Source organism: Cannabis sativa, chromosome X (genome assembly GCF_029168945.1).
Source record: "Cannabis sativa cultivar Pink pepper isolate KNU-18-1 chromosome X, ASM2916894v1, whole genome shotgun sequence".
Lineage (NCBI taxonomy): Eukaryota > Viridiplantae > Streptophyta > Magnoliopsida > Rosales > Cannabaceae > Cannabis > Cannabis sativa.
The window spans coordinates 82,915,127-82,938,002 of NC_083610.1; the positions used below are offsets into that span (position 1 = coordinate 82,915,127).

Consider the following 22,876-nt stretch of genomic DNA (forward strand, 5'->3'; position numbering starts at 1 on the left):
AAGAACATTCTCTGTATTTAAGAGAAAAACATTCTCTCAAGTGTAGAATCTGTATTAAATACATCCATTAATAGCAGTGGCTCGTGGACTAAGGCTCATTAACGCCCCAACCACGTAAAAAGTCTTCATCTCACTTTCTTACAGCTCATTATTATAATTATATTTTAACAGTTGCCGAAAACCTCGGTCAACAGTATTAAATCGGTTACTTTTACATGTCAATCAATACTTAATCCGCACAAGTGTAGATTTTGAATTTTCTAATTCAATCCAATCCGCACAAGTGTAGATATCCGCACTTTATAGATTAGATTGAATTTGATCGGCTATTTTATAAACACCCCTAGTTTAAATGTTATTGTGGAAGATTGTGTTGATAAAAGTATTACAGTTCAGTCTCTTGTTATTGTCCTGCTAGATAAAGGATTCAAACATTAAAGAGAGGAAGGAAAGAAAAACCATTATTTCAATACTTACTTTTCTCTTTGTTATTATTAATTCTATTAGAATTATGTTCTTGGTGATTTTGTATTTACTTGGTTTGGTTAATATGAAATCCGCATTGAAATAATAAAGATCCAGCAATGTTATTTTATACAAATATTTCAGAGGTGGCTTGATAGAATAGTGGCAATATGAGTCAGTTGACGCATACTTTTTAAGTGCTTAATATGAGTATTCCAAAACTGCTATCTTAAAAGTTCTTGAGTTTTGATGTAAGACTTATGAGTACTCTAAGTTCGCTTTATGACTCATATTATTTGGCCACTTTAGTAGAATCATCTAAACTCAAGCTGTATACATGATTTTAATAATCTTTTAAAAGACTTGAGAGATATATATTTTATATGATTTTATGTATATATGTTATCTAAAAGACATTTTGTTCTAATTATAGAATAAATAAAAGCTACTTATAATACATCTAAAATACCTATAAAAATCTTGTATATCCAGTGTGGGATGTGCAACAAATATAATAAAGCTTCTTATCTTGTTCCTAAAACTTTTATGGTATTCACAAATAGTTTTTTGAATGTAAATCTCAAAAGTTTTTAAGAAGGAGTGTGCTGAGTTTGCTATGATTAAAAAGAAATAACCAATTCACACAGATTAAGGGGTATCAAAATAACAATTGCTCAAGTGTAAATAAAATTCCATGGTGGCAATGTTTGGAGAAAATAGTGATTTTCCGAACAATCAGCTTACAAAGATGTAAAAAGAAATAGACAACTTTATGCACTATTTACTGGATGCTCTTAGTTTATGCTATTTCTAAGGGCTGTTGCACAAGATCTTTGACTATATAGTATAAAAATGCATATTACAAGTGTCATACATAACATTTATTTTAATAACTATTATTGAATATTGTTAACTATTTACAAATACCACTTTTAAATACTATACACTACTAATGCCTAATATCAATACTCATTTCATCTATCTAAATACATCAGTTTCCACTACAAAGTAAAAGAAAAACTTGATGGTTAAGTTGTCTTACAACTCAGTCATTGGAAGTTTGATTCATCCAATAATCTGTGTGAGACTAGATAATGGCCAAATAGTTAGTAGATCTATGTCAAATTGAAGAAAGACTCACAACATTTTCAGATTACACTATTATAAACCAAACAAATAAAAAATGATGCATATCATTATTGATAAGGATTTTATTTTTAATTTTTATCTTTTGAACATAAGGAATGAACCCATGCTATTTTATTTAATTTAAGAGTACTTACCAGTAATGGTTATTTTATTAACTGTTACAATAATTAATTTTAAAAGGGAAATTTGATTTTCTATACTTACATATACCTAATATTTTATTTCTAAACTAATACATATCATCATTGAAAATATATGACCACTTTATCTAAAACCCAAAAATACCCCTCTCAAATTTTCCATACTTTTTTTTAGTGCAAAAACATAAAAAAAAAAAAATTGGTAGTCCGATGGGGTCCGATGGTAGTCCGGTGGTGGTCCGATGGTCACCTGATGCTACTTTTGTATGTACAAAAACAAAAAAAAAAATTGGTAGCAGATTTGGTCCGATGGGTGGTCCGATGGGTGGCCCGATGGGTGGTCCGATGGTGGCCCGATGGGGTGGCCCGATGGATGGTCCGATGGGTAGCCCGATGGGTGGTCCGATGGTGTAAATGGGGTGATGTAAATAGGGGTATTTTAGGGATAACATAAAAATTGTCATATTTTACAAATATTAGTTATTATTTGTTTAGAAAAAAAATTTTAACCACATGTAAGCATAAAAAATCAAATTTCCCTTTTAAAATTATTCAAGTGGGCAAAGGAGATGTAGGAAACCAGCAAATATAATTAAATAATATATATTTATGGGTAAATACTATTTTGGACCCTCTGTTTTACAAAAGTTACCAATTGGACCCTGTGTTTTGTTAAATGACAAAATAGATCCTGTATTTTCTAAAATAGTACAAATAGGACCCTGAATTGATTTTTTGTCAAAATAAAATTTAATTATAATCCGATCTAAAAGTGCTATGACAAAACTGTTTACATTTTTTGTATCTGTTCGTATTAAGCATTGTTTTCAAGTTGTTGTATTAAAAAAAAAAGTTGTCAAAAATTAAGCTCAGGGTCCTATTTTTACTATTTTAGAAAATACAGGGTCCATTTTGTTATTTAACAAAACACAGGGGCCAATCTGTAACTTTTACAAAACACAGGATCCAAAATAGTATTTACCCTATATTTATTCACTTCCCCTCAATTATATATTTCTCTTTTCCTTTTTTTCTCTAATTGAAGAAGTCACTCTTTTAAAAAAGTCACCCTTTAATTATTTAACAAATAAAATAAATGAGAAAAAACATTACTTTATTTAGTTTTATCACTTTGCTTTTTATATTCTCCTTTATTTTTTTTATTTTTTTTAAAAAAAATACATTTTATACAACAGGGACTATATTTAAAACCTTATATTCTTTCCATTAAAAGAAAAATCATTTATCATAAACATTCAGCCTATGGGGTATAGTAGTGATAAAAAGAAACGAAAAAAAAATATCACTACCATAAGAGTCCACATACATATAAGTACAAAAAAGAATTAAATTAATATAAAGTTAATCTCCATGTATAAATTTCTTTAAAAAAGAAAACAAAAATCCATGTATAACAATCTATCTCTCAACTCAAAACCAACAATTTCATAATCGTGATTGAAATACAAACTCCCATCCCGTGCCTACTTTTAAGCAAATTAACACTGAGTCAACTCACAAATCTGTTTAATACAAAGCAACTTAAATAAACTTACTCCAATATATTCAACATAATGTATGCCTTGTTTACAACTTTGAAACACAAATATACAAAATATATATATCAACATCATCAAACTTATGTAACGGATGATATACTATTAGTCTAGTTCTTCAAATTAATTAATTACAAAAAATTATACATCTAATTAATAATAATAATAATAAAAAAAAAGATTTTGTTGTCGTATTTAGATCTTATATAAGACTTGAAACGAAAGACCTGCTAAATAAAATGGTCAAACGCTAATGGCCATGAGTAAAAAACTGCCGAATATGAAATGAACTAGTCGTATTCCATCAAAGCAGAGCAGAGCACTACACAATATATAAAAGCTGAATCAAAACATTACCTGCTTAGAACCGAAAATGACCACTAACTATCCAAATACAAATCTAATATAAGTGAATTGAGATGGAAAGGTTTTCAGCTCACGAGCATTCATATCATACATAATGAAAGTTTTTCTTTGAGGAAGAAAACAGCATTCTCTCCTTATGGTAACAGTGCATTTTTGGTTAATTTCAACCAATAAAAGTAATTAAGTTCTGATTGACTATTATCTGGATTCTCGTTTTAATCTTTCATTAAAAACAACAAATGGAAAATAGAACAAGTGAATCTCACCGATTTATTAATATGCCACCTTCAGCTTGACCCTTTTGCAGAGGCAATATTGGAGACTGATAAAGATGATGTTTGATCTGGACCACCTACTCTAATAGAGTCCGGAGAATGTGCAGTAGCAATGGATAAACCGTTCTGAGAAGGCTGTGGTGAAGTCAATTTATAAGCATTTTCTTGAGACGCGTGCATGTTGACCTTAATCCTGTTTGTCCAAGAAATATCTTTTAGAATTGCCATAAATGCCTAATATATTAAACCAAAAGAAGAGGCTCTTCCTTGATGTAGATTAATAAAATGGAATGCAAATGCAATAGGCGACGACGGATCAAGCTTAAGGAAACACGTGTGAACGACATGTTATGGAAGAAAAATGGTTAAACTTTTACTTTACCTATTATGGATGTTCACATACTCGTCTGTTTCATCCAATATCTCCTCCTGAAAGAAACAAACTGAAAATTAGCTCCGATCTTTCAGGATGAAATACAAGTAGGACAATTATAACAATCTGCAGAAGTAGAATCCTGATCTGCTCCAGCCAGTCTAGTCAGTAGGATTCTAGCTTATTAATGAAACCACATAGAATGACAGGCTCCACAAATAACACACTGATCGGGCATGGCCATGATTTGCATTTGTTTTGAAAAATAACATTTACCTGAAGAAGTTCTTCGATAACATCCTCCATGCTAATTACTCCAACAACTTCTTCATCAAGTGAAAAATCTGGAATTGGAGTATTCTCAATGTCTAGAATGCAATAGGAACAACCTCGGTGTCGTTTCTTAAAGGCTGGTGTAGATGGTGGACTTTTCTTCATCTGTCCTCCACTGCTTTTATTTGTTTGAGAATCATGAAAACCAAAGTTTTCTTTTGCACCAGAATGGCCCACCACCTTATCATCTGTTAATCCAGCAAGCAAACCAATTCACACAGATTAAGGAGCATCAAAATGACAATGCTAAAGTATTAATAAAATTCCACAATGGCCCACCACCTTATCATAGTGATTTCTCGACCAATTGGATTAACAAAGATGTAGAAAGAAAATAGACAAATTTGTGCACTATTTTACGGCATGCACTCAATTTATGCTATTTCTAAGAAATGTTGCATCAGATCTTTAACTATAAAGAAAACATATTACAAGAGTCACACACCACTCAAATAAATCTCATTTTCTGATCCCAAAAGACTTTGTAGTTATCTAAAGCAGGGTATATCAAAAGCATCTTGCAGAGATTCAATATGAATTGTGTCAAGACAGTTAGTACACCTCACGTCAGTCACCTTCATCTATCTAAAGATCAGTTCCCGCAGACAAAGTAAGAGAAAAACTTCATGGTTAAGGTGTCTTAGAACTCAGCCATGTTGTGCATTGCAATGTTGAGGGAATAAAAAGCAGATTGTTGTGCATGTCAAGGCTTTAAGCATCGAGACAGACAGCATTAAGTTTCATGATGCCAAGAGGATAAAAAGCTTATCATTGTGTGTACAAGGACTTTAGTGTCGCGGTACCTAATGCCTGGCAACGCAATGCTGAACCGAATACAAAAAAGGGTAACTGGTTTTGTACAGGAAAGTTACTAGTTTTGACCTTGGCTATAAAATTGATGGGCAGGACATTTTTAGAGAGTGAATTGAAATTTCTCTTGTATACATTGGTTGAAGCCATGTTGGAGCATCCAAACAAACCAACAACCTGTCTAGTAACTTTGACTATTATAACTGGTTTAAAGTAAATGCTTAAGGAGTTTTACTCTAATTTGACATCATAGGAATATAGATAGTTGATTAAGTAAAACATATTGGCATGACCATCGGGAAAGTCCTGCAAATCAATATGGTTTCTTGGTTGACATTTCGCATTGAGGGGTAGAATTAAGTAAGTGTAATTATGTTCAATGAAATATTGAGGGAAAATTGTAGTCCTAGGCTCCCCAGAAATATTTGTTTATTTGAATCTGTTTAAAGTACTCAACAACTTTTAGTAATAATTCCCTGTGGGACAGTACTTCACTTTCACTTTATTACCTATTGACATAGTGGGCATTTGCATTGTTTGAAATCATAAGAGTATTGACCAGTCATTAGACAAGATATGGTTTCACAATTGTTAACTAAGTTAAGATTCAAACCTGAGAAGAATGTGACGCCAAAGAATATTAGATTTCGTTGTCACTTCATCAAGTCTTTGTTAGAGGATATACTGTAAGGACATAAAAGATCCTAGCTAGCAAAAATCAGCATCCATGTTGATGAAGACTATGATCACCAACAAATTGAAGTTGTGTTCCACTTCAGTTGGCATGCAAGCATGACACGATCAAGAAGATTTGGCACATAGATCAGGGTGTGAAGACGTAATTAAAATCAGCCTATATATGAGAGATTGTTAGATAGGTTTGAAGTACAAAAAATGGAGGGTGGTTTGACGGCCAGAGCAAAATAGAAAGAATAAAAAAATAGCCTTTGGAATTAGAAGTATGTGAGGTTTTCTTTTTGAGTGTCGTGTGAAACACGAACTGTTACTCGTGTTTTGTCAAAACCTCACATGTGGGGTGTTCGTGGTCGTCACGAGACATATGTCACGCTTGGAACAAGCTGTCACTTCTCAACTAGATAACTAATGCTACTCATGGCCCATTGAGGGTCAAGACCGACTAGCTCCTCGAGCAATGACCCCTTTGCACCAGCGATATTAGTATGTGGTCTTGTCCAAAGTTCCTCGAAGGCACTAGCTACTCGAATTTGATGAGACATGCTGAAAAAGTAACTACCAGAAGAGCAGAGGCAAAATGGACGCGGAGACCATGGACAACCAAAAAGCAAGCATGTCCAACTACCACCGACAACTTTGCGATTGTAAGAGTGGACGCTAGCTTTGTACATCCAAAAACTTGAAAGGTAAGAAATAAAATCAAATTGGGGAAATGGAGGTTAGGTGCACGGCTTGACATCTCCTGCCATTTCCCAAGACACGATCGTACACTCATCCAGTTCCTCTTCCAAAAGTTATGGCTACAGGATGCGAGTAGACCATATTCCTTATTGAACAAAGGAAATCCAACAAATTTCTTGCACTTAATATATTTTTCCTACTCTTCCTTGGGTAAACATGTTCTTGGCAAATATTTAGGATAAGTAATGTAACTTACCCTCATTAAGAGTACTAATCGCCCAAACGTCTATAAATAGGGTTGTGGGAGAGACTTGAAGGAACATCACAATTTGAGCAAGCAAAAATGCTGCCAAATTAAAAGCCTAATGGTAACATGGGATTTGCAAGTTCTTACTCAATATATTGTCTAGTGGACTAAGTCATTAATGAATCACGCAGAAAAATCATTGCCTAGAACAATTTTAAGCTTTCTAATATCATTGACAAAAAACAATGTCAACACTAACAATATTTATCATTAAGCGAAAGTTTTACAACATCATGTGGAAGTAGCCACAATTGGATGAATCACATAGAATATTATTAGTGGATTAGAAGTTAGTATTTTCCAAGGAACTCGAAATTCCTTCACAAAGTGAATACAAACACCTTCACAATCAGGAAAAAAAAAGAACGGTGTCTACCATTAACACATGATAAAATTTGGCATTAGATTTCTCATTGATGCTTTAAAAAGTATTACCTTTCTTAGACAATGGCCCAGACTGGCCAATTGTTTCTTTTTTCTCATTTAGATCCTTATAGACAACAGCAATGTGACTGTGACCCTTCTGAAATTCATTTAGAATATCATACAAAGGCATGTTTTCTGAAACCCTGTAAAATGAATGATAAAATCAAGAATAACAAACCACACAAGCAAAAAGATTGTCCAAGCAATCAATAAGCTCAAACATAATTTAAACAAAAAAGCTCAATCAATCAATCAGCATCTTACTACTATATCATATCTATCATTAAAAAGCCAATCATGCGAACGACATCGTGCCTCATGAAACAACTAAGAGAGAAACATGAACAAAAATATGGACATCTTATTATACCTAGGAATTTTTCTCAGGATCATCTTTCTCAATGGAACTGCATCGTCTGGATCAACTGCCAATAGATTTTTAACCTACACAAGTAACAGAAGTAATAGATTAGTTTAACTTACAAAACAATATCAGGTCTTTGTTTTCAAACAATCAATTATACTATTTCCCAAGGCAAGAGGAATACATCTAAAAGTAAAGATAAATAAAGTAGACAGACATAATCAAAGTAGAAGGAAACATAAAAATCTGGTGACCTTAAAAATCAAGTTCTAGAAAAAATGGTCTTTCAATACAAAAGAAATGAAATTACCAAAATAAGTCCAATTATATTTTTGGGATTGCCAGCATAAACCGGAACTCTACTGTGACCCATGGTCATTATTGAATTCAATGTCTCCCTGTAATGCACCATGAGAGAGATAAGTCAGAAGGAATGAAATGTATATAGACATGCCCCCTAGTCTACTTTTTTTTTCTTCTTCTTCTTCTCTTTGCTGAATCACTAGTCTACTTAAACAACCAAGATAATATATATATCGGTTACTTACAAATTAAGATTTGCATCCAAATCAAGGGAAAAAGCATTTGATATTGGAGTCATGGCATCTTTTGCGGTCTTTTCAGTCAATTCAAGTGCCCCAGTGATAATTGTAGTCTCGTCATGCGTTAAATCTCCACCTTTCCCAGCCTAAATAACAGCGTCATATATACATTAATATTTCATCGATGAAAATGAATAAGGTGGCCAGAGGTAAATGTCCCCACGGATGTAAACAAACTCCAAGCATGTAAGTTTTTGAACAAAAAAGAGTGAATCAGGGAAACACATCATTCCAATGGAACTCTTAATACCTCATTCCCATGGAAATTCACAAAGGTCTTGAGCTCTGCTCTCCTTAAAAGGACAGCGTGGCCCTTGCCCAACATCCAATCAAGCACCTACATGTCAAATGGATTAGATCAATAGAACAAAAATAACACTACACCAATGAACACAGAAACATGAATGCAAGCATTTAAACTGTTTAGTGAACCAAACAATCAAGTCAACTTGGGAAAAACACAGGTTGCTTGGATTTTTACCTACAATCAGTTATCATCTATAGATTTAGATGAGAAGATCACCTTACTGATTGGATAAGAGATTGGGAAAAATAACATGAGTAGAACTCGAACAAATGGTGCCAATTTTGCTCCAATAGTCAAGCCATAGCGAGTGCAGACTGCTTGAGGCAATATCTGGAACAGAAGAGAACAGAACATGCGTGTCATTATTAATTTTATAAACCTTCTGGCTCAGGGAAAGGAAAAGCAAAACGTACCTCCCCAAACATGAGAATAAGAGTGACAGATAGCAAAACTGCTGCCCAAGGAGGTACTAATTTGTCCAAAAATATTGGAAGAGCCTATCCGAATACAATTCGACAAACCATAAAAAAATAACCCACAAAATTGAAATCAAACAGTAACAATCGCCAGATTATATCCACAAGAAGAGGGTACGGTAATTATACCTCCATTGCTAAGGCGTTGCCCATTAAAAGCGTGCAAAGCAGAAGATGCTGGTTCTTCACTACAGGATAAATTTTAGCTGCCAAAAAATCAGAATAGTCGGAGTTAACGATTAATCTCAAACCATATTTTCAGCTGATATTGCTTACTTGCCACAATCGAAAGTAGTACGCTAACAAGAATAACCATCAGGATCATACAAGACGATTGAAATTCTAAATTTCCAAATTCAAGAAGACCAGAACCCCTAAAAACAAAAGTTATGGAAGGAGTGGTAGTAGTAGTAGTAGTAGGTAGGTAAGGGGGAAAGGAAGATTACTAACCGGCGTGTTTTCGATCCTGGGGACGGCCGGACTTCATGAGGACCTCAAGGTCGACAAGGCCAAGAGACATGAGACCAAGAGTGAGACCGGCCATGAGTCCCGCAAAGCATACTAAACCTATAATCACCAATACATACAACGAGAATAGCGACCCACAACAAGGCACGTCCGAGGCCATATCACCCTTTTGGGTTTTGCTCAACCCTTCAATCAATCAATCAATGTACATATGTATTATAATTGTAAGGCTAGATTCATATGCTCTCCTACTCTGATGTTCTTCCACTTCCAGTTTCTGTCACCAAACACCAAACCTTTGCTTGATATGATCAGAATTATTCACAAATTATATTACAAAGGATTTGGTTGGCTTGTGACGTATTTCACTTATACACATTTTCTTTAGAGTACATCAAGAAAGAAGAGTGTAAGTACAATTACAAATTACAATACACAAACGGCACCATGGTGCCTACTGCGGCCTGCCCACCCTTTTCTTTTAATGACGTCTTCTATCTTTATTTATTTATTTATTTTACTTTAACTATCATTATACAAAATTATTAATTAACTTAGGTGGCATTTGGTAACACTTTTTTAATTAATTTTTTGTTGTTTTTACTTTTCAATTTTATAATTAGAAATTAAAATTTTAAAAACAAAAAAAAATCACTTTCAATATTTTTTTAAATAGTTTTTTTTTAATCAATCTTTTGGATTATGACCAGACCCGGACCCAAATTCCCTCCCCACGGCCCTGGCGCTGAACTCGGCTTTTGACTTGAACCCGAATCTGACCCCGGACCTAGACCCGACTTAAATAAAATCAAAAAATAAAAATAAAAATAAATTTTACAGAACACACTTTTGTTTTCTGTTTTTAAAATTAAAAAACAAAAGTGGTTACTGAACGCATTTTTGTTTTTCAAAAATAAATTTTTTAAAAACAAAAATTTTAGTTTCATTTTGTGATTAAAAAATTAAAAAAACAAAAGTGTTACCAACACATTTTATTTTAGACGCAAAAGTTATATATTATTAAATAATAAAATAGGTCTTATATTTTTTAAAATAGTAAAAAATAGGACGTTGAAATTAATTTTTGATAACTTATAATCAACTTGAAGACAAATACAGAAAATATAAAGAGTTTTGTCATAATATCTTTATATCAGATTATTATTAAATTTTATTTTGACAAAAAATCAGTTCAGGATCTTATTTGTACCATTTTAAAAAATACAGAGTTCATTTTGTCATTTAACAAAAAGATTCAATTGATATTTTTTTGCAAAATACAAGATCTAAAATAGTATTTATCCATTAATTTATAGGATGTTACTTTATGAAATGAAGGTGCTTCCTACAATAATTCTTTTTAGCAATTTTGTAAAATATAAGACATGTTCTAACATAAAATGAAATGGTAATTATATATAAATTTTAGTAATTTGTAATTAAATAAAAAATTTATTAATTAATATTTAGAATAGATTTTTTTTAGTAATTATTCAATTCTTAAGAGAGACCATAAGAGCATTTTTAATTATACTCTCTAATTAACTAAAATAGGAAGTGAGATTTAAAAAAATGAACTCTAATAGTAGACTTTCAAATTTTTTACTTTTGTAGTATATTTTTTTAATAGTATTTTAATTGAAAACATTATTATTTTTTTATTATTTTATAAAATTAATTTATATTTCATAAATTTAAATTATAAAATATTGATTATAGTAGAAAAAGAGCAATAATAATAAAATAGCTTTTTATTTTAATTTTTTAGCTATTTTAGTAAAAGAAAATAGAAAATACTATTAAAAATATGCTCATAACTAACGACTGTAATTAGAATCACTTAATTACTTTCATTTGCATAATTATATAATTACATTATCAGGTAAACATGTTAAATTGTATAATTATCTCTAATTACACTATAACTTTTTAACAGAGTCGATCCTAAGCTAAGGCGGGCTAGACCCACATCTAGAGCCGACTCAATTTAAGAGTCCAAATAAAAAATATATTTTAAAAAATATACATATTTTTAATAATTTTTAAAAAGGGCTAAAAAAACTTTTTTACCTATAACCTATTTCAATTAAGGTGGGCTCTACTTTTTAAATGCAATTAATACCATAAATAGAAGTATTAAACACAACTAGGAATATTTATTTATTTTTTATAAAAAAAATGTGTAGATGCGTAATTTGAATTAGTGTCTACCATTACTGAATAATGTGAATACTACTCTAACTCTTTTGCTCTTCTCTCTACAGATGATATTAAGCCTGTCTAGTCACCCACTATCTTATTCTATAATTCAGGTTTTTTTTTTTTGTTTTTTAATTTTTCTGAATATGACTTTTCAAAAAAGATAAAAATTTACCGAATATGCTTAGTGGTGATTTGCTTACGCCTGCATATGCAACATGCATATTTTCCATTATTCCAGTATCTTTCGATGCCGTAGGAATAAGATATGCCTGCCTGGGAATATAATAATGCTATGTATGGACCGATTCACCAATCCATTTGCTTTGCTTTTAAAAAAAAAATAATATTGGGAATGTTACCCAAAATCTCATTTTTGACACAATTTTAACAAAATAATTTGTTTTTTACATTTTTATATAAGAAAAAAAGTTTAAAATTTTACTGTTTTAATTTTTTAATTAGAATTTTATTGATTTTTTTTCAAAAAAAATTACAATTTTATTATGTCCTAAAATAACATAAAAAAAATAGAAAAGCGACGTACAAACAACATTGAATGAGAACAATGTGTAATGTGTAATTGGAAAAAAAACTTATAATATGTAAAAAAAAAAAATCCGCACAAATTTATTTTACATAGTTTAAATAATTATGAAATAAAAAGCATTTGAAATTTAAACTTAATAAAGTAGGGTGAATAATGTCTTGGAAATCTTGGTTCGAGTTAGAATAGCGTGATTGTAATATATATAGCTTAAATTAAATTAAAAAAAAAAAAAAATTCAGAATTATGAACCTAATATGTAACTGGAAAAATTTTACAGTATTTTTTTAAAATTAAGCTTAATTAACTCTGTACCAGTGGTCCAGTACGAATGAATTTTAGCAAAAAAAAAAAAAAAAAAGAAACTGTGTACGTATGTAGAAACACGTGCTCCTGTTTGTACCTAACAAATACCAACTGTACCCCAACTACAACTGTTCTCCACTGTCTTTGGGTCCCACAAACCAACAATTCAGTTGTCAGTAATTTCCACTTGTTTTACATATTAATAATAGAATCAAATACATATTAAATAATTTCTCTCAAAAAAAAATACATATTAAATAATTTGTTTCAAAAAAATACATATTAAATAAAATATATTTTAAATATTTTATAATATATATATATATATGAAAATAAATGGGTCGGCCCGGTTAGATTATACGGGTTACAAAGAAATCAGCCTGTTACCAACTTAATAACCACGAGTTCAAGGCTTTTAAACTCAATTAGTTTAAGCCCAATAAAAATAGAACTGTTTTGGCCCAAAAACAGATTGGGTTAGCTTGGTTGGTCGGCCCAACGACCTAAAATCTCAACCCTATATAAGGGAAATGCCCAGTTCACTTTTCACTTTTAGGACAAGTAGAAGATTTTTAGAATTTATGCCCTAAAAATTATATAAAAATATTTTTAATTATTAACAAAGAGTTAAATATTTTAATGTATACATAAATATTAAATTATTAATATTTATTATTGAATAATTTATACATAAATATCAGAAAATTTCTTATTCATATAAGGATGTAATTTGTAGTTCTACAAAGAACTAAGATCACTTACCTATGAATAAAACAGTCAGCAACATATTAAAGTTATTAAATTTTTAATCAATGGTTGCTAGTACGGTTCATTAATGCAAGTAATTTTGGTTATGATTACTGATGTAGTATGACATCAAAGTAAATGTGTTGTATATAATATAAATTATATATGACAATGACTTATATGAATGAAGTTGTCTTTATCTAACATGCAGTTTACTATAAAGACTTAATTCATATCATAACAATGATCAATAGTATATCGGCTTAAATCCTAGTAATCATGAACTCTTGTTCATGTTATTAGTTTCTTTGATTCATTCGTTAAAGTTTTTCAGAGAAGATAATTCTTACAACTTCTGTTTTTCGAATCTAATAAAGTGGATGGCTGGGAACATGATCTACAATTATCGAATCCTAATTTTCTTAACGAATCGAATGTTGGTTCCCTTTAAGTGTTAATTCTAGAACTGGAAAGTTGTACACAAATTTAGATGGGATCTAAATTATACTTCCACTAGTGAATTAATGGTACTAAAGGATAAAGAAATAATTAGAAGGGTAAAACAGTAATTTGACCAAGACTAATTACGAACCAACACATAGAGGGCTAATCACTGAAATTGATTATATTAATGAACACTGCAGTAAAAGTAAATATAATTCTTAAATTATTAAGAGTTCAATTTCATATTTATTGTAGAGTAATTATGGAATTGATAAATAGGATTATTTGGTTAATGAGACTCAATGAATATCTACTTTATTGAAGCTTAGAATTATAGGTCTATGATCCCCGAATCACCACCTTGAAATACTGTCAAGGGAAGGAATAAAGAATAGTATAATGTTGTTCGAAAAATTTATTTTGAATTGGCAAAATAATAATTATTTATTTTTGTAATAAATAAATAAATTAAATAGGAAAAGAACAAAATTTGTCAAGATAATATTTGTTAAGACAGAAATTGTCAGGACAAAAGACATCATCCTTGTATTAATTCAGACATGGTAGGCGCCTATCCTTAGTGTAGGATGTCCCTATTGGTTTTGTCTTTTTGAGTTAATTAATTAATTAATTCAATTAGATAAATACTTGAATGTTTTAAAAAAAGGTTAAAGATACTTTAAAGTAATTAAGATATTCTCTCAAGTAGTTGAGGGATTACCTCATAAATATTAGTAACTAAATTCGGTTATAGATATTTGTTTATTTAAATAATAAAATGTGATTTAATTAATGAGATTTAACTACTATAAATAGAAGCCTGATTTAAGAAATTAGAAGAGAATTTTTAATAGGTATTTTTGAAATACAGTGAGAAAAAGAAAATAGTTTTTTCTCTCAAATTGTTCTTGCTCATGTGTTGAGAATTTTAACAAGAACACATTGTACACTTTATCCTAATAGCCCACAATATTCCTTGTGTATGGTGGATCGATTTGGAAGACACTGGTGTGAGTTATTTTGTATCATCCTTATCATCTGAATTAAAGGATACAACATACAGAAGTTTTGAGGATATCTCGATAGCCATCAAGAAGTATATGTTCTTAACTTATATTTTATTGTTAAGCTTTAATGTATACACATCTGGAGATCCATTGGGCTATGGTACAATGCTAATCAAATAATATGAATCTTTCCGCTACATACCTAATTTAGTACCATAAAAACCAACAGGATCTCCATCGACTCTTGTCTTCGCCTGGGCTGCAGGATCTACGCCGTCCATAGGAGTATCTCCATCATGGCCACCAGTTTATTTTGAGTGAGTACCATGGTTGTAGCATACAACCTTTGACAGTATCATTACTTTCTTCAGCTCTTAATGAAAGTACCAAAATGTTTATCAAAATTTTCAAAAACTAATAAGCTATAAACAAAAGCTAAAGACATAGATAAATAACACCAGAGTTTTTACGTGATTGGGGCATTAATGAACCTTAATCCACGAGTCAATATTATTATGCTAAGACTGGAAAAGCCTTAGGATTTACACAAGTGTTTGAACCCTAAAATTTACCTAAGCAATTGAGGAATGAGATTCTAACCCTTTGCTTGTATGGTTGTTCTTATATTTATATTGTTAGGGTTCTTTTTCGTTCGAATTTGCCCACTGGTTACAAATAATATATTAACTTTTGCACATCAATTGAATTATTATATTTGCTAATGTTTGGAAAGATAAATGCATGTTTGACTTTTGATTTAAAGTCTAAACCACTTTAGAACTTGTTTGATAATTATTTGAGGTGAAATTGATAAATTACATATGATTTTGAGATATGATATATGCAATTTTTTTTTTTTTTGATCGATTAAGCTTTTTAAGTTTACCTTAGTTGTGAATTCTCTAGTTTTACCCAATTTGAGCCTAAATGTTGACATCTTATTTTTTCTTTTTAACCCTATGCAATAACCTTTGAGCCTAAAAATTAAATTCTTATTCATCCTTTTCACACTGTAGTATATTAATGTTTTATATATTTGTATATATGTGAGAGTTTTGTTGATGAGAAATATTTATGGTTATATATAAGTGATAATGAGAAAAAAAAAATATTATTCCCTTAGAATGAATGTTTGCAAGTTATAAGTATCATAAAAAAAACAATGAAAAATAAATAAAATAAATGAATACTTGCAACAATTTAAGTATGGGGGAATAGTAAGTTTTATGAAAAAAAAAATACAAGATTAAATTGTTGAGGAGAGTGATTGGGGAACAAATAGAAATTATTTGAGAGAATATTGTATATGTATGCTACGGTGTGATTTGAGCCCAAATTAACTTTTTTTATCTACCTTTCACTTAAGTCTTACATTATAAGCCTATAAAGTCCTATTGATCTTTAAATTGTGTGTAATTAAATTAGTGGAGAATGGTTTGATAATTAAGCTTATAGAGTGAATTTTCGTTGAAAAATACATTTATTTTGAGATAAACATTGATTGTTGGCATGCATGAATTGATTTGAATGTTCGTAATATGATGAGTTGATTAAACACACACACTCACACAAAAATTGAGTTTGAAAAGTAATTATCTTGAGTTGAAATTCTAATGATTGAAGAGTTTAGATTTTCTTGGAATTATAAAGGAATGTACAATTTTTGAAACTACAATTATTTTTCATAAAGACCGATTTGTTTAAGTATTATTCATTTTATCATTAACTTACTCAAGGACGAGCAAGAGTCAAGTGTGGGGAAATTCGATGAGTCCATATTTGTCTTATAAATATGATCATTTTATGTATTAATATTCTTAAATTGATTCTTTAAATTATTGATTAGTGTGATTTTAATTTGTTAGGCTATTTTAAAGACTATTCATGCATTTAGAGTCTTTTGGAAGGATTTTAGCATATTTTGGTGGAAATAGTGGAAGTTGGCAAGCTCGATTTTATAAGGTGGAACTTAATTGTAAATTTGGATGACCTTAGAGGCAGAACTGGACTTGGAGCTAAACATAAAAATTTTAGATCTCGTTCTTATCTTTCCAGAACATCATGAATCGTCCAATTCTGAGCAATATCGAGAGAGTTATGGCTAAAATACTATCAGTCATCGCAGTAGGAAATTTCTAAAAAAAAAAAAAGATAGCGGAAAAAAAGGTAGTTTTTTTAAGTAGAGTTGAGATTTTTTTTATTTTTTTTTAAAAGATGAGTTATCTTTTCTTTTAGTAAGATATTTCCTAATACTAAAATAGAATCTTAATTCTAAAGGAATTTATCTATCTTTTCAAGCACTATAAATAGAATCCTAATTCTAAGGGGATTCATCTATCTTTTCAAGCTATAAATAGGGCATCTTAGGCTACGAATTTATTAATTCAAAAGCTACAAATTAGAGAGAGAGCAAGGAAGAGACGGAGATTGCGACTTTGAAGTGTTCTTCATTCTAGTTCTTTTCTTCTCTTTCTACTATTACTAATTATTATGATTTTTGTTATAATGACTAGTTCTGAGTAGTTTTCTTTTAGTTAAGGATTATTTCAAAACTCGAGACATGAATTCTTAATTTTATTATTGAATGCTAATTTCTAGTTTCCATCATATATCAAATTGCTTCTATTCTTCTATGTTTAATGTCAGGGTTATTGCTTTAATCTTGTTTAGATGACCACTAAATTAGGTTTTACTTTAATCTACTAATGAAGAATAGAACCTAGGTCAAATAAATTATATGCTTCATTGATTTGTTGCCTAGATTAGTCTATCTCCATAAATCTCAAGCTTTATCTAAGTTAAATAAATTACATGCTTCGTGGATTTACTGCTTAGGTAAAAGAGTTAATTATTGAGCGCTTCACTTTGATTACATACAATAGGGAGATTGGAATAATTGACTGCTTCAACTTTATCTGCGAGATTAATAGTTTGATTGGAAACTAAAAATTATATTCTTTAATAGAAATTAGGAATGACTGTTAAGGGTGGAGAATAACATTTAACTAGTTTCTCATATCGTAGTCTCACTTTAAATTTGTTCTTTTTATTTTTATTTTTATTTTGCTATTTTTATTCTAATAATCAAAATCCTCCATTTTCTAATTCTTGTTACTAAATTGTGAATAATTAAATAAACATAGTCCTCGTGGGATCGACCCTTACTTACGATTATACTAAAATAATTGGAATTAAAAAAATAGTAAATTTATTGTGGCTTACGACACGCATCATCAGGATGGCCCAACTGAGCCAAGGAAAAGAATGGAAGAAGCATTTGACTTCTCCATGCATGCTCCACTTGGCTCGGGGGGACATAGCTCAGTTGATATAGCTCCGCTCTTGCAATTGGGTCGTTGCAATTACGGGTTAGGTGTCTAATAGTTCAGGCAGTAATGATAGTATCTTGTACTTGAACCGGTGGCTCACTTTTTCTAAGTAATAGGCTGCTTACACTAGAAAATTGTTGATAAAACTCCAAAATGACATTTTCTTTTGACTTAAATTTTTTTCTCCTTATCATTCAGGAAAGACAAGAAAATTTCTAGGTAACAAACATTCTCTAGAATTTCTCTTAGATTTGAGCCCATAGCCGATGATAGAACTAGAATAGATATTTTTTTTTTCCTATTCACACGAGCCCATATCCTTTCTTTTCTATCAATCTCTAATTCTAACCTTCCTCCCCAATATGATATTATGGTGTCAGTATAGATCGAAATTTGCCAATTATGAGTTGGGTGCTTTAACCATTCAGCCATGGATGCTTAGCGGGGATCCTCGCACATGGTGAATAACCAAATTTCAATTGAAGTAAAATCTTTAGGGTAAATCAATGCAATTTAAGAGGACTTAATCTTAATGAAAGGACATCAATTCAAATCCTGAATTTTCAAATCGAGAGAGATCAAGAATTCTCACTATTTCTTAGATTCATGGACCCAATTGAATTCAGTGATATCTTTCATTCACATCTTTTTCCATCAAGAATGTTTTTATAAAATTCTTGGACTCCCAAATTTGGAGTATCCTACTTTCACGCAATTCACATTTACAAGGTTCAACGAGCAATTGATATTTCACGATCAAGGGTGTAGTACTATTTGTAGTAGCGGTCCTTATATATCGTATTAACAATCGAAAGATGATCAAAAGAAAAAATCTCTATTTGACAAGGCTTCTTTCTATACCTATGAATTACAATGGACCCATAAATGATACATTGGAAGAATCTTTTTGGTCTTCCAATATCAATAGGTTGATTGTTTCGCTCCTGTATCTTCCAAAAGGAAAAAAAATCTCTGAGAGTTGTTTCTTAGATCTAAAAAAGAGTACTTGGGTTCTCCTAATAACTAAAAAGTGTATCATGCCTGAATCTAACTGAGGCTCGCGACGGTGGAGGAACTAGCTTAGAAAAAAGAGAGATTCTAGTTGTAAGATATCTAATAAAACCGTCACTGGAATTGAGATCTCATTCAAAGAGAAAGATATCAAATATTTGGAGTTTCTTTTTATATATTATATGGATGGATGCTGCCAAAGGGAGTGGCGATGCCATATGCAAAAAGGAAGAGACTCATAGAATGGTAGAGGCAAATAAACTTTTGGTTCGTAAACCTCCTACATGGAGGTGATGAAGTCCTATTTGTAGGACATTATGCAATACAGGTTAGGCTGACATGGACCCATTAAATGTTTACATAGTGTTCAACCCACTAATGGAGTGATTACATTGTAGCTTATTGAATTGGTTTGGGCACAAAGCCTAAGGCCCAAAGGCCAAATCAGTAAGTAAGGCCTACTGTACCCTAGTGACTTGCCACACTTGAGCCACCAAATGATGTATGAGGAATGTTTTATGTCGTAGTGATCGCAATAATCCCTATACTGATCACACTTCTTTGCCAAACTCTTCTCTAAGAAAAGACAAAGGAGACATTCTGTAGATTTGGTAGGATAATGTCAGAACAGTGCCACGTCAGAAACTCGCCCAGAAAACTTGTGGACCCGAGAAGTTCTGTCCCTAGGCAATACCAATAAGAGCTTGCCTTAATTGTATGTAGCTTAATGTCATGACTCTTGGGCCTGAGCCCGAGACCATGGTGAGAAGTGGTCTGCACTGACGTTCTCGGCCTATTGATGCTTCCTTAAATGGTTGACTTTTACCGACTATAACTTGGTTGAAGCTGACTTAGACCAATTGGATGACCTTCCTAGACTCAATTAGGCATTTCGATCCCGGATCCTTCTTCCTGGGAGTGCTGTTCGCGTGGCATTGTTTTCAGTGATGTGTCTACCCTTCTTACAGGGCTTCCTCTTGACGGAGATCCACGTGTCATGACTAAAGGAAAACTCGAACAACATATAAAAAAAAAATACAAGAAATTTTTTAAAATAAATACAAGAATATTTGGAATAAATAAATAAATACACAAGAATGGTACAAGAAATAGTTATGTAGATAATGGTTGTAAATGAAAAACCCTTTTCCACCTCATACATCCCTAGCAAACACAAAAAAGGGCTTAAACGAGTTAAGACCATCAATTACCAAAACTACTCATCTCCAAGACTTGTACGACATATGCAAGCAAATAATACAAGTACAAGTGTCTTGTCAAATTGATGACTAGTAGGACACAGTAGAAGAAGCCAACTTGGGGAAAGGGGGGTATCCAATAAATGTGTAAATATTATTTATGGTGGTAGCCAAGTCGGCAGCGAGAAGCCAAAATAAAATAAAAAACAGTTGTTTACCTTGAGCCACTCATCATATATAGTACATATTTTTCCCTACTGTAGCCATTAGCCACATCTTCTAGTCACTTTATATCTAAAACAAAAAAGCAGTGAGAGGGCGACAGAATTGGGCATATGGATTGCGGTAGTCGTGGACTACATTGGTACCTTCCTTTTCATAAGTCTAAGAAGCTGGATACGGTAGAGCTTTTATTTATGAGCGCTGGTTTTGTGTGTGGCTCTGTTTTCTTATCCCAAATATAAAACAACCCACAACTTGTGACTTTTTCTTAAAACCTATCATCTAATATCTACACCCTGCAATATTTGCATTATCTTTAACAAGAATGTCGAGTGAGGAAAGAAACTTGCCTGAAGTCCCAGAATGGCCTGAGTTTAAAATTCCTGAATTGTTGTCCACTGAAACCGTCCGACAACTGCATGCTACCATCGAAAAAGAATGGGATGCCCTTCGAAGGTCAGCATGTCAAACGGCTGCTGGACGAGCACTGTGGAAACATGTCACTCATGACCCTTTGGCAGCCTTACTTGCTGGAGAGACTTACCTAAGAAGCCTTCATGAGAAGATAAAGAAAGACTGTGCAAACAATGCAAGTGAAATCTCTGGAGTTATTCTTGCAGTTAGAACTCTCTGGTTCGATTCAAAACTTGAAGCAGCCCTTCATTCCTTACATGGCACAGAAACACAAGTTGTTCTCCTTGGTGCAGGTAAATGATAAACACCAAATTTTACATATATTAACAGATAGCATAATTGTACTTTTACATATCTTAATTAGTAGTACATCGACAATGTTTACTTAATTTGTCAATCTTGTTTTTCTTCTAAATGTATAGGAATGGACGCAAGAGCATACAGGTTAGATTGCTTGAAGGAAAGTGATGTGTATGAAGTTGATTTACCTGAAGTAGTTCAAATGAAAACCACTCTTTTGCAAGCAGCAATGGAATCCCCAAATGAACACCAACATCTGAAAATAATGGCTAAATCCTTAACCAGAGTGTCAGCCGATATCAAAGGTAACGATTGGTTGGAAAAACTTGAAACATCAGGGTATGTGCCTGAGAAGAACACGGTGTGGATATTAGAGGGTCTCCTTTACTACCTTACTCACTCACAGGCAATGCAGGTACTGAGGATAATTGCTGATAAGTGCACAATGACCAACACATTCCTTTTAGCAGATTTTATGAACAAACCCTCAACTACACTTTCCAATTCCATCTTCTATTTCTATAGTGACTGGCCTGATAATCTCCTGCCATCACTTGGCTTTTCTCGTGTTAATCTTTCACAAATTGGTGACCCAGATGCTCATTTTGGACTCCTTCATAACCCTTCAAATTTGTTCAACAAGCTCCGCAGCTTGCCTCGGTCCATACACACCAATCCAGATGGAACACCTTGTTGTCGCTTGTATTTAGTGCAAGCTTCTGGTTCCCCAAATCAAACCCTAGAGCCAGCAGAGTTAAGGTTAAATATCTCTACATAGCTCCACATCCTGCTATAGTCAGTACAAATATACATGCAAAGGGATACCTTGCTATCACTTGAATCAGGAGGATGCTTTGATCGCCCAGTTCAGAGTCCCATATGGTACGGGTCAATAACTGTTATATTATAGATGTGCTAGATCATAGTACCATATGTGTAATCTCCCGATTAAGGCGTAGGGCATAATGGGCATATATAATCTTTCGTAGTCTTGTGTAAGGAATTACTATTCCCATTTGAAAGACCGGGAAGCAAATGTGCAATGTTTTCCTCAGAAATTCAAGTGTAAATAACGCTCATTTTATAAACATTTTTTTTTATTACCTGTCCGCACTAGATAATATAACAGGCAGAAATAAGCAGTCAATTAATCTCAATGCATAGAAATAGTTCCATGAAGGTTAATGTGGGAAGTCACGCTTATCAGATTCAGAAGCTCTGAACCACTTACTTACGAGCTAGCTATGGTGATCTTATAAAATAAAATATAATAAGCACAACGTGAAGCAGCATTGCATACAAGATTATACGTCTTCTTCGAACGAAAGCCATAAGCCCTCAGGCAAGAAAGGATGCA

The 22,876-nt window shown here is 32.0% G+C and overlaps 2 protein-coding genes across 3 annotated transcripts; one reads left to right on the plus strand and one right to left on the minus strand.

The window, feature by feature from the left end:
* Window positions 1-3,296: 3,296 nt before the first annotated feature.
* Window positions 3,297-10,315, minus strand: LOC115700784 (DUF21 domain-containing protein At1g47330). 2 transcript variants are annotated; one of them, XM_030628432.2, is made up of 13 exons: window positions 9,777-10,315; window positions 9,456-9,532; window positions 9,264-9,347; window positions 9,067-9,180; window positions 8,794-8,880; window positions 8,490-8,629; window positions 8,252-8,339; window positions 7,948-8,021; window positions 7,587-7,720; window positions 4,601-4,845; window positions 4,334-4,380; window positions 3,943-4,144; window positions 3,297-3,632 (listed from the first exon to the last, which is right to left on the minus strand). In XM_030628432.2, the coding sequence occupies exons 1-12, from the start codon at window positions 9,952-9,954 to the stop codon at window positions 3,964-3,966; spliced, it is 1,449 nt and encodes a 482-aa protein (XP_030484292.2). In that variant the 5' UTR covers window positions 9,955-10,315; the 3' UTR covers window positions 3,297-3,632; window positions 3,943-3,963. The 2 variants fall into 2 exon arrangements, with proteins under 2 accessions (XP_030484292.2, XP_060961668.1); XM_061105685.1 differs by lacking the exon at window positions 3,297-3,632 and having other exon boundaries at window positions 3,696-4,144; window positions 9,777-10,265.
* Window positions 10,316-20,854: 10,539 nt separating this feature from the next.
* On the plus strand, window positions 20,855-22,624 carry LOC115700797 (uncharacterized). Its single transcript, XM_030628453.2, has 2 exons — window positions 20,855-21,512; window positions 21,642-22,624. Exons 1-2 carry the CDS (start codon window positions 21,131-21,133, stop codon window positions 22,295-22,297), a joined length of 1,038 nt encoding a protein of 345 aa, XP_030484313.1. The 5' UTR covers window positions 20,855-21,130; the 3' UTR covers window positions 22,298-22,624.
* Window positions 22,625-22,876: the final 252 nt, after the last annotated feature.

Coding starts and splice junctions, on each gene's coding strand:
- LOC115700784 (XM_030628432.2), bottom strand. CDS start 9,954: ATGGCCTCGGACGTGCCTTGTTGTGGGTCGCTATTCTCGTTGTATGTA. Junction 7,721..7,947: donor ATCCTGAGAAAAATTCCTAG/GTATAATAAGAT, acceptor TTCATTTTACAG/GGTTTCAGAAAACATGCCTT. Junction 4,145..4,333: donor TATGTGAACATCCATAATAG/GTAAAGTAAAAG, acceptor TTGGACAAACAG/GATTAAGGTCAACATGCACG.
- LOC115700797 (XM_030628453.2), top strand. CDS start 21,131: ATGTCGAGTGAGGAAAGAAACTTGCCTGAAGTCCCAGAATGGCCTGAG. Junction 21,513..21,641: donor AGTTGTTCTCCTTGGTGCAG/GTAAATGATAAA, acceptor CTAAATGTATAG/GAATGGACGCAAGAGCATAC.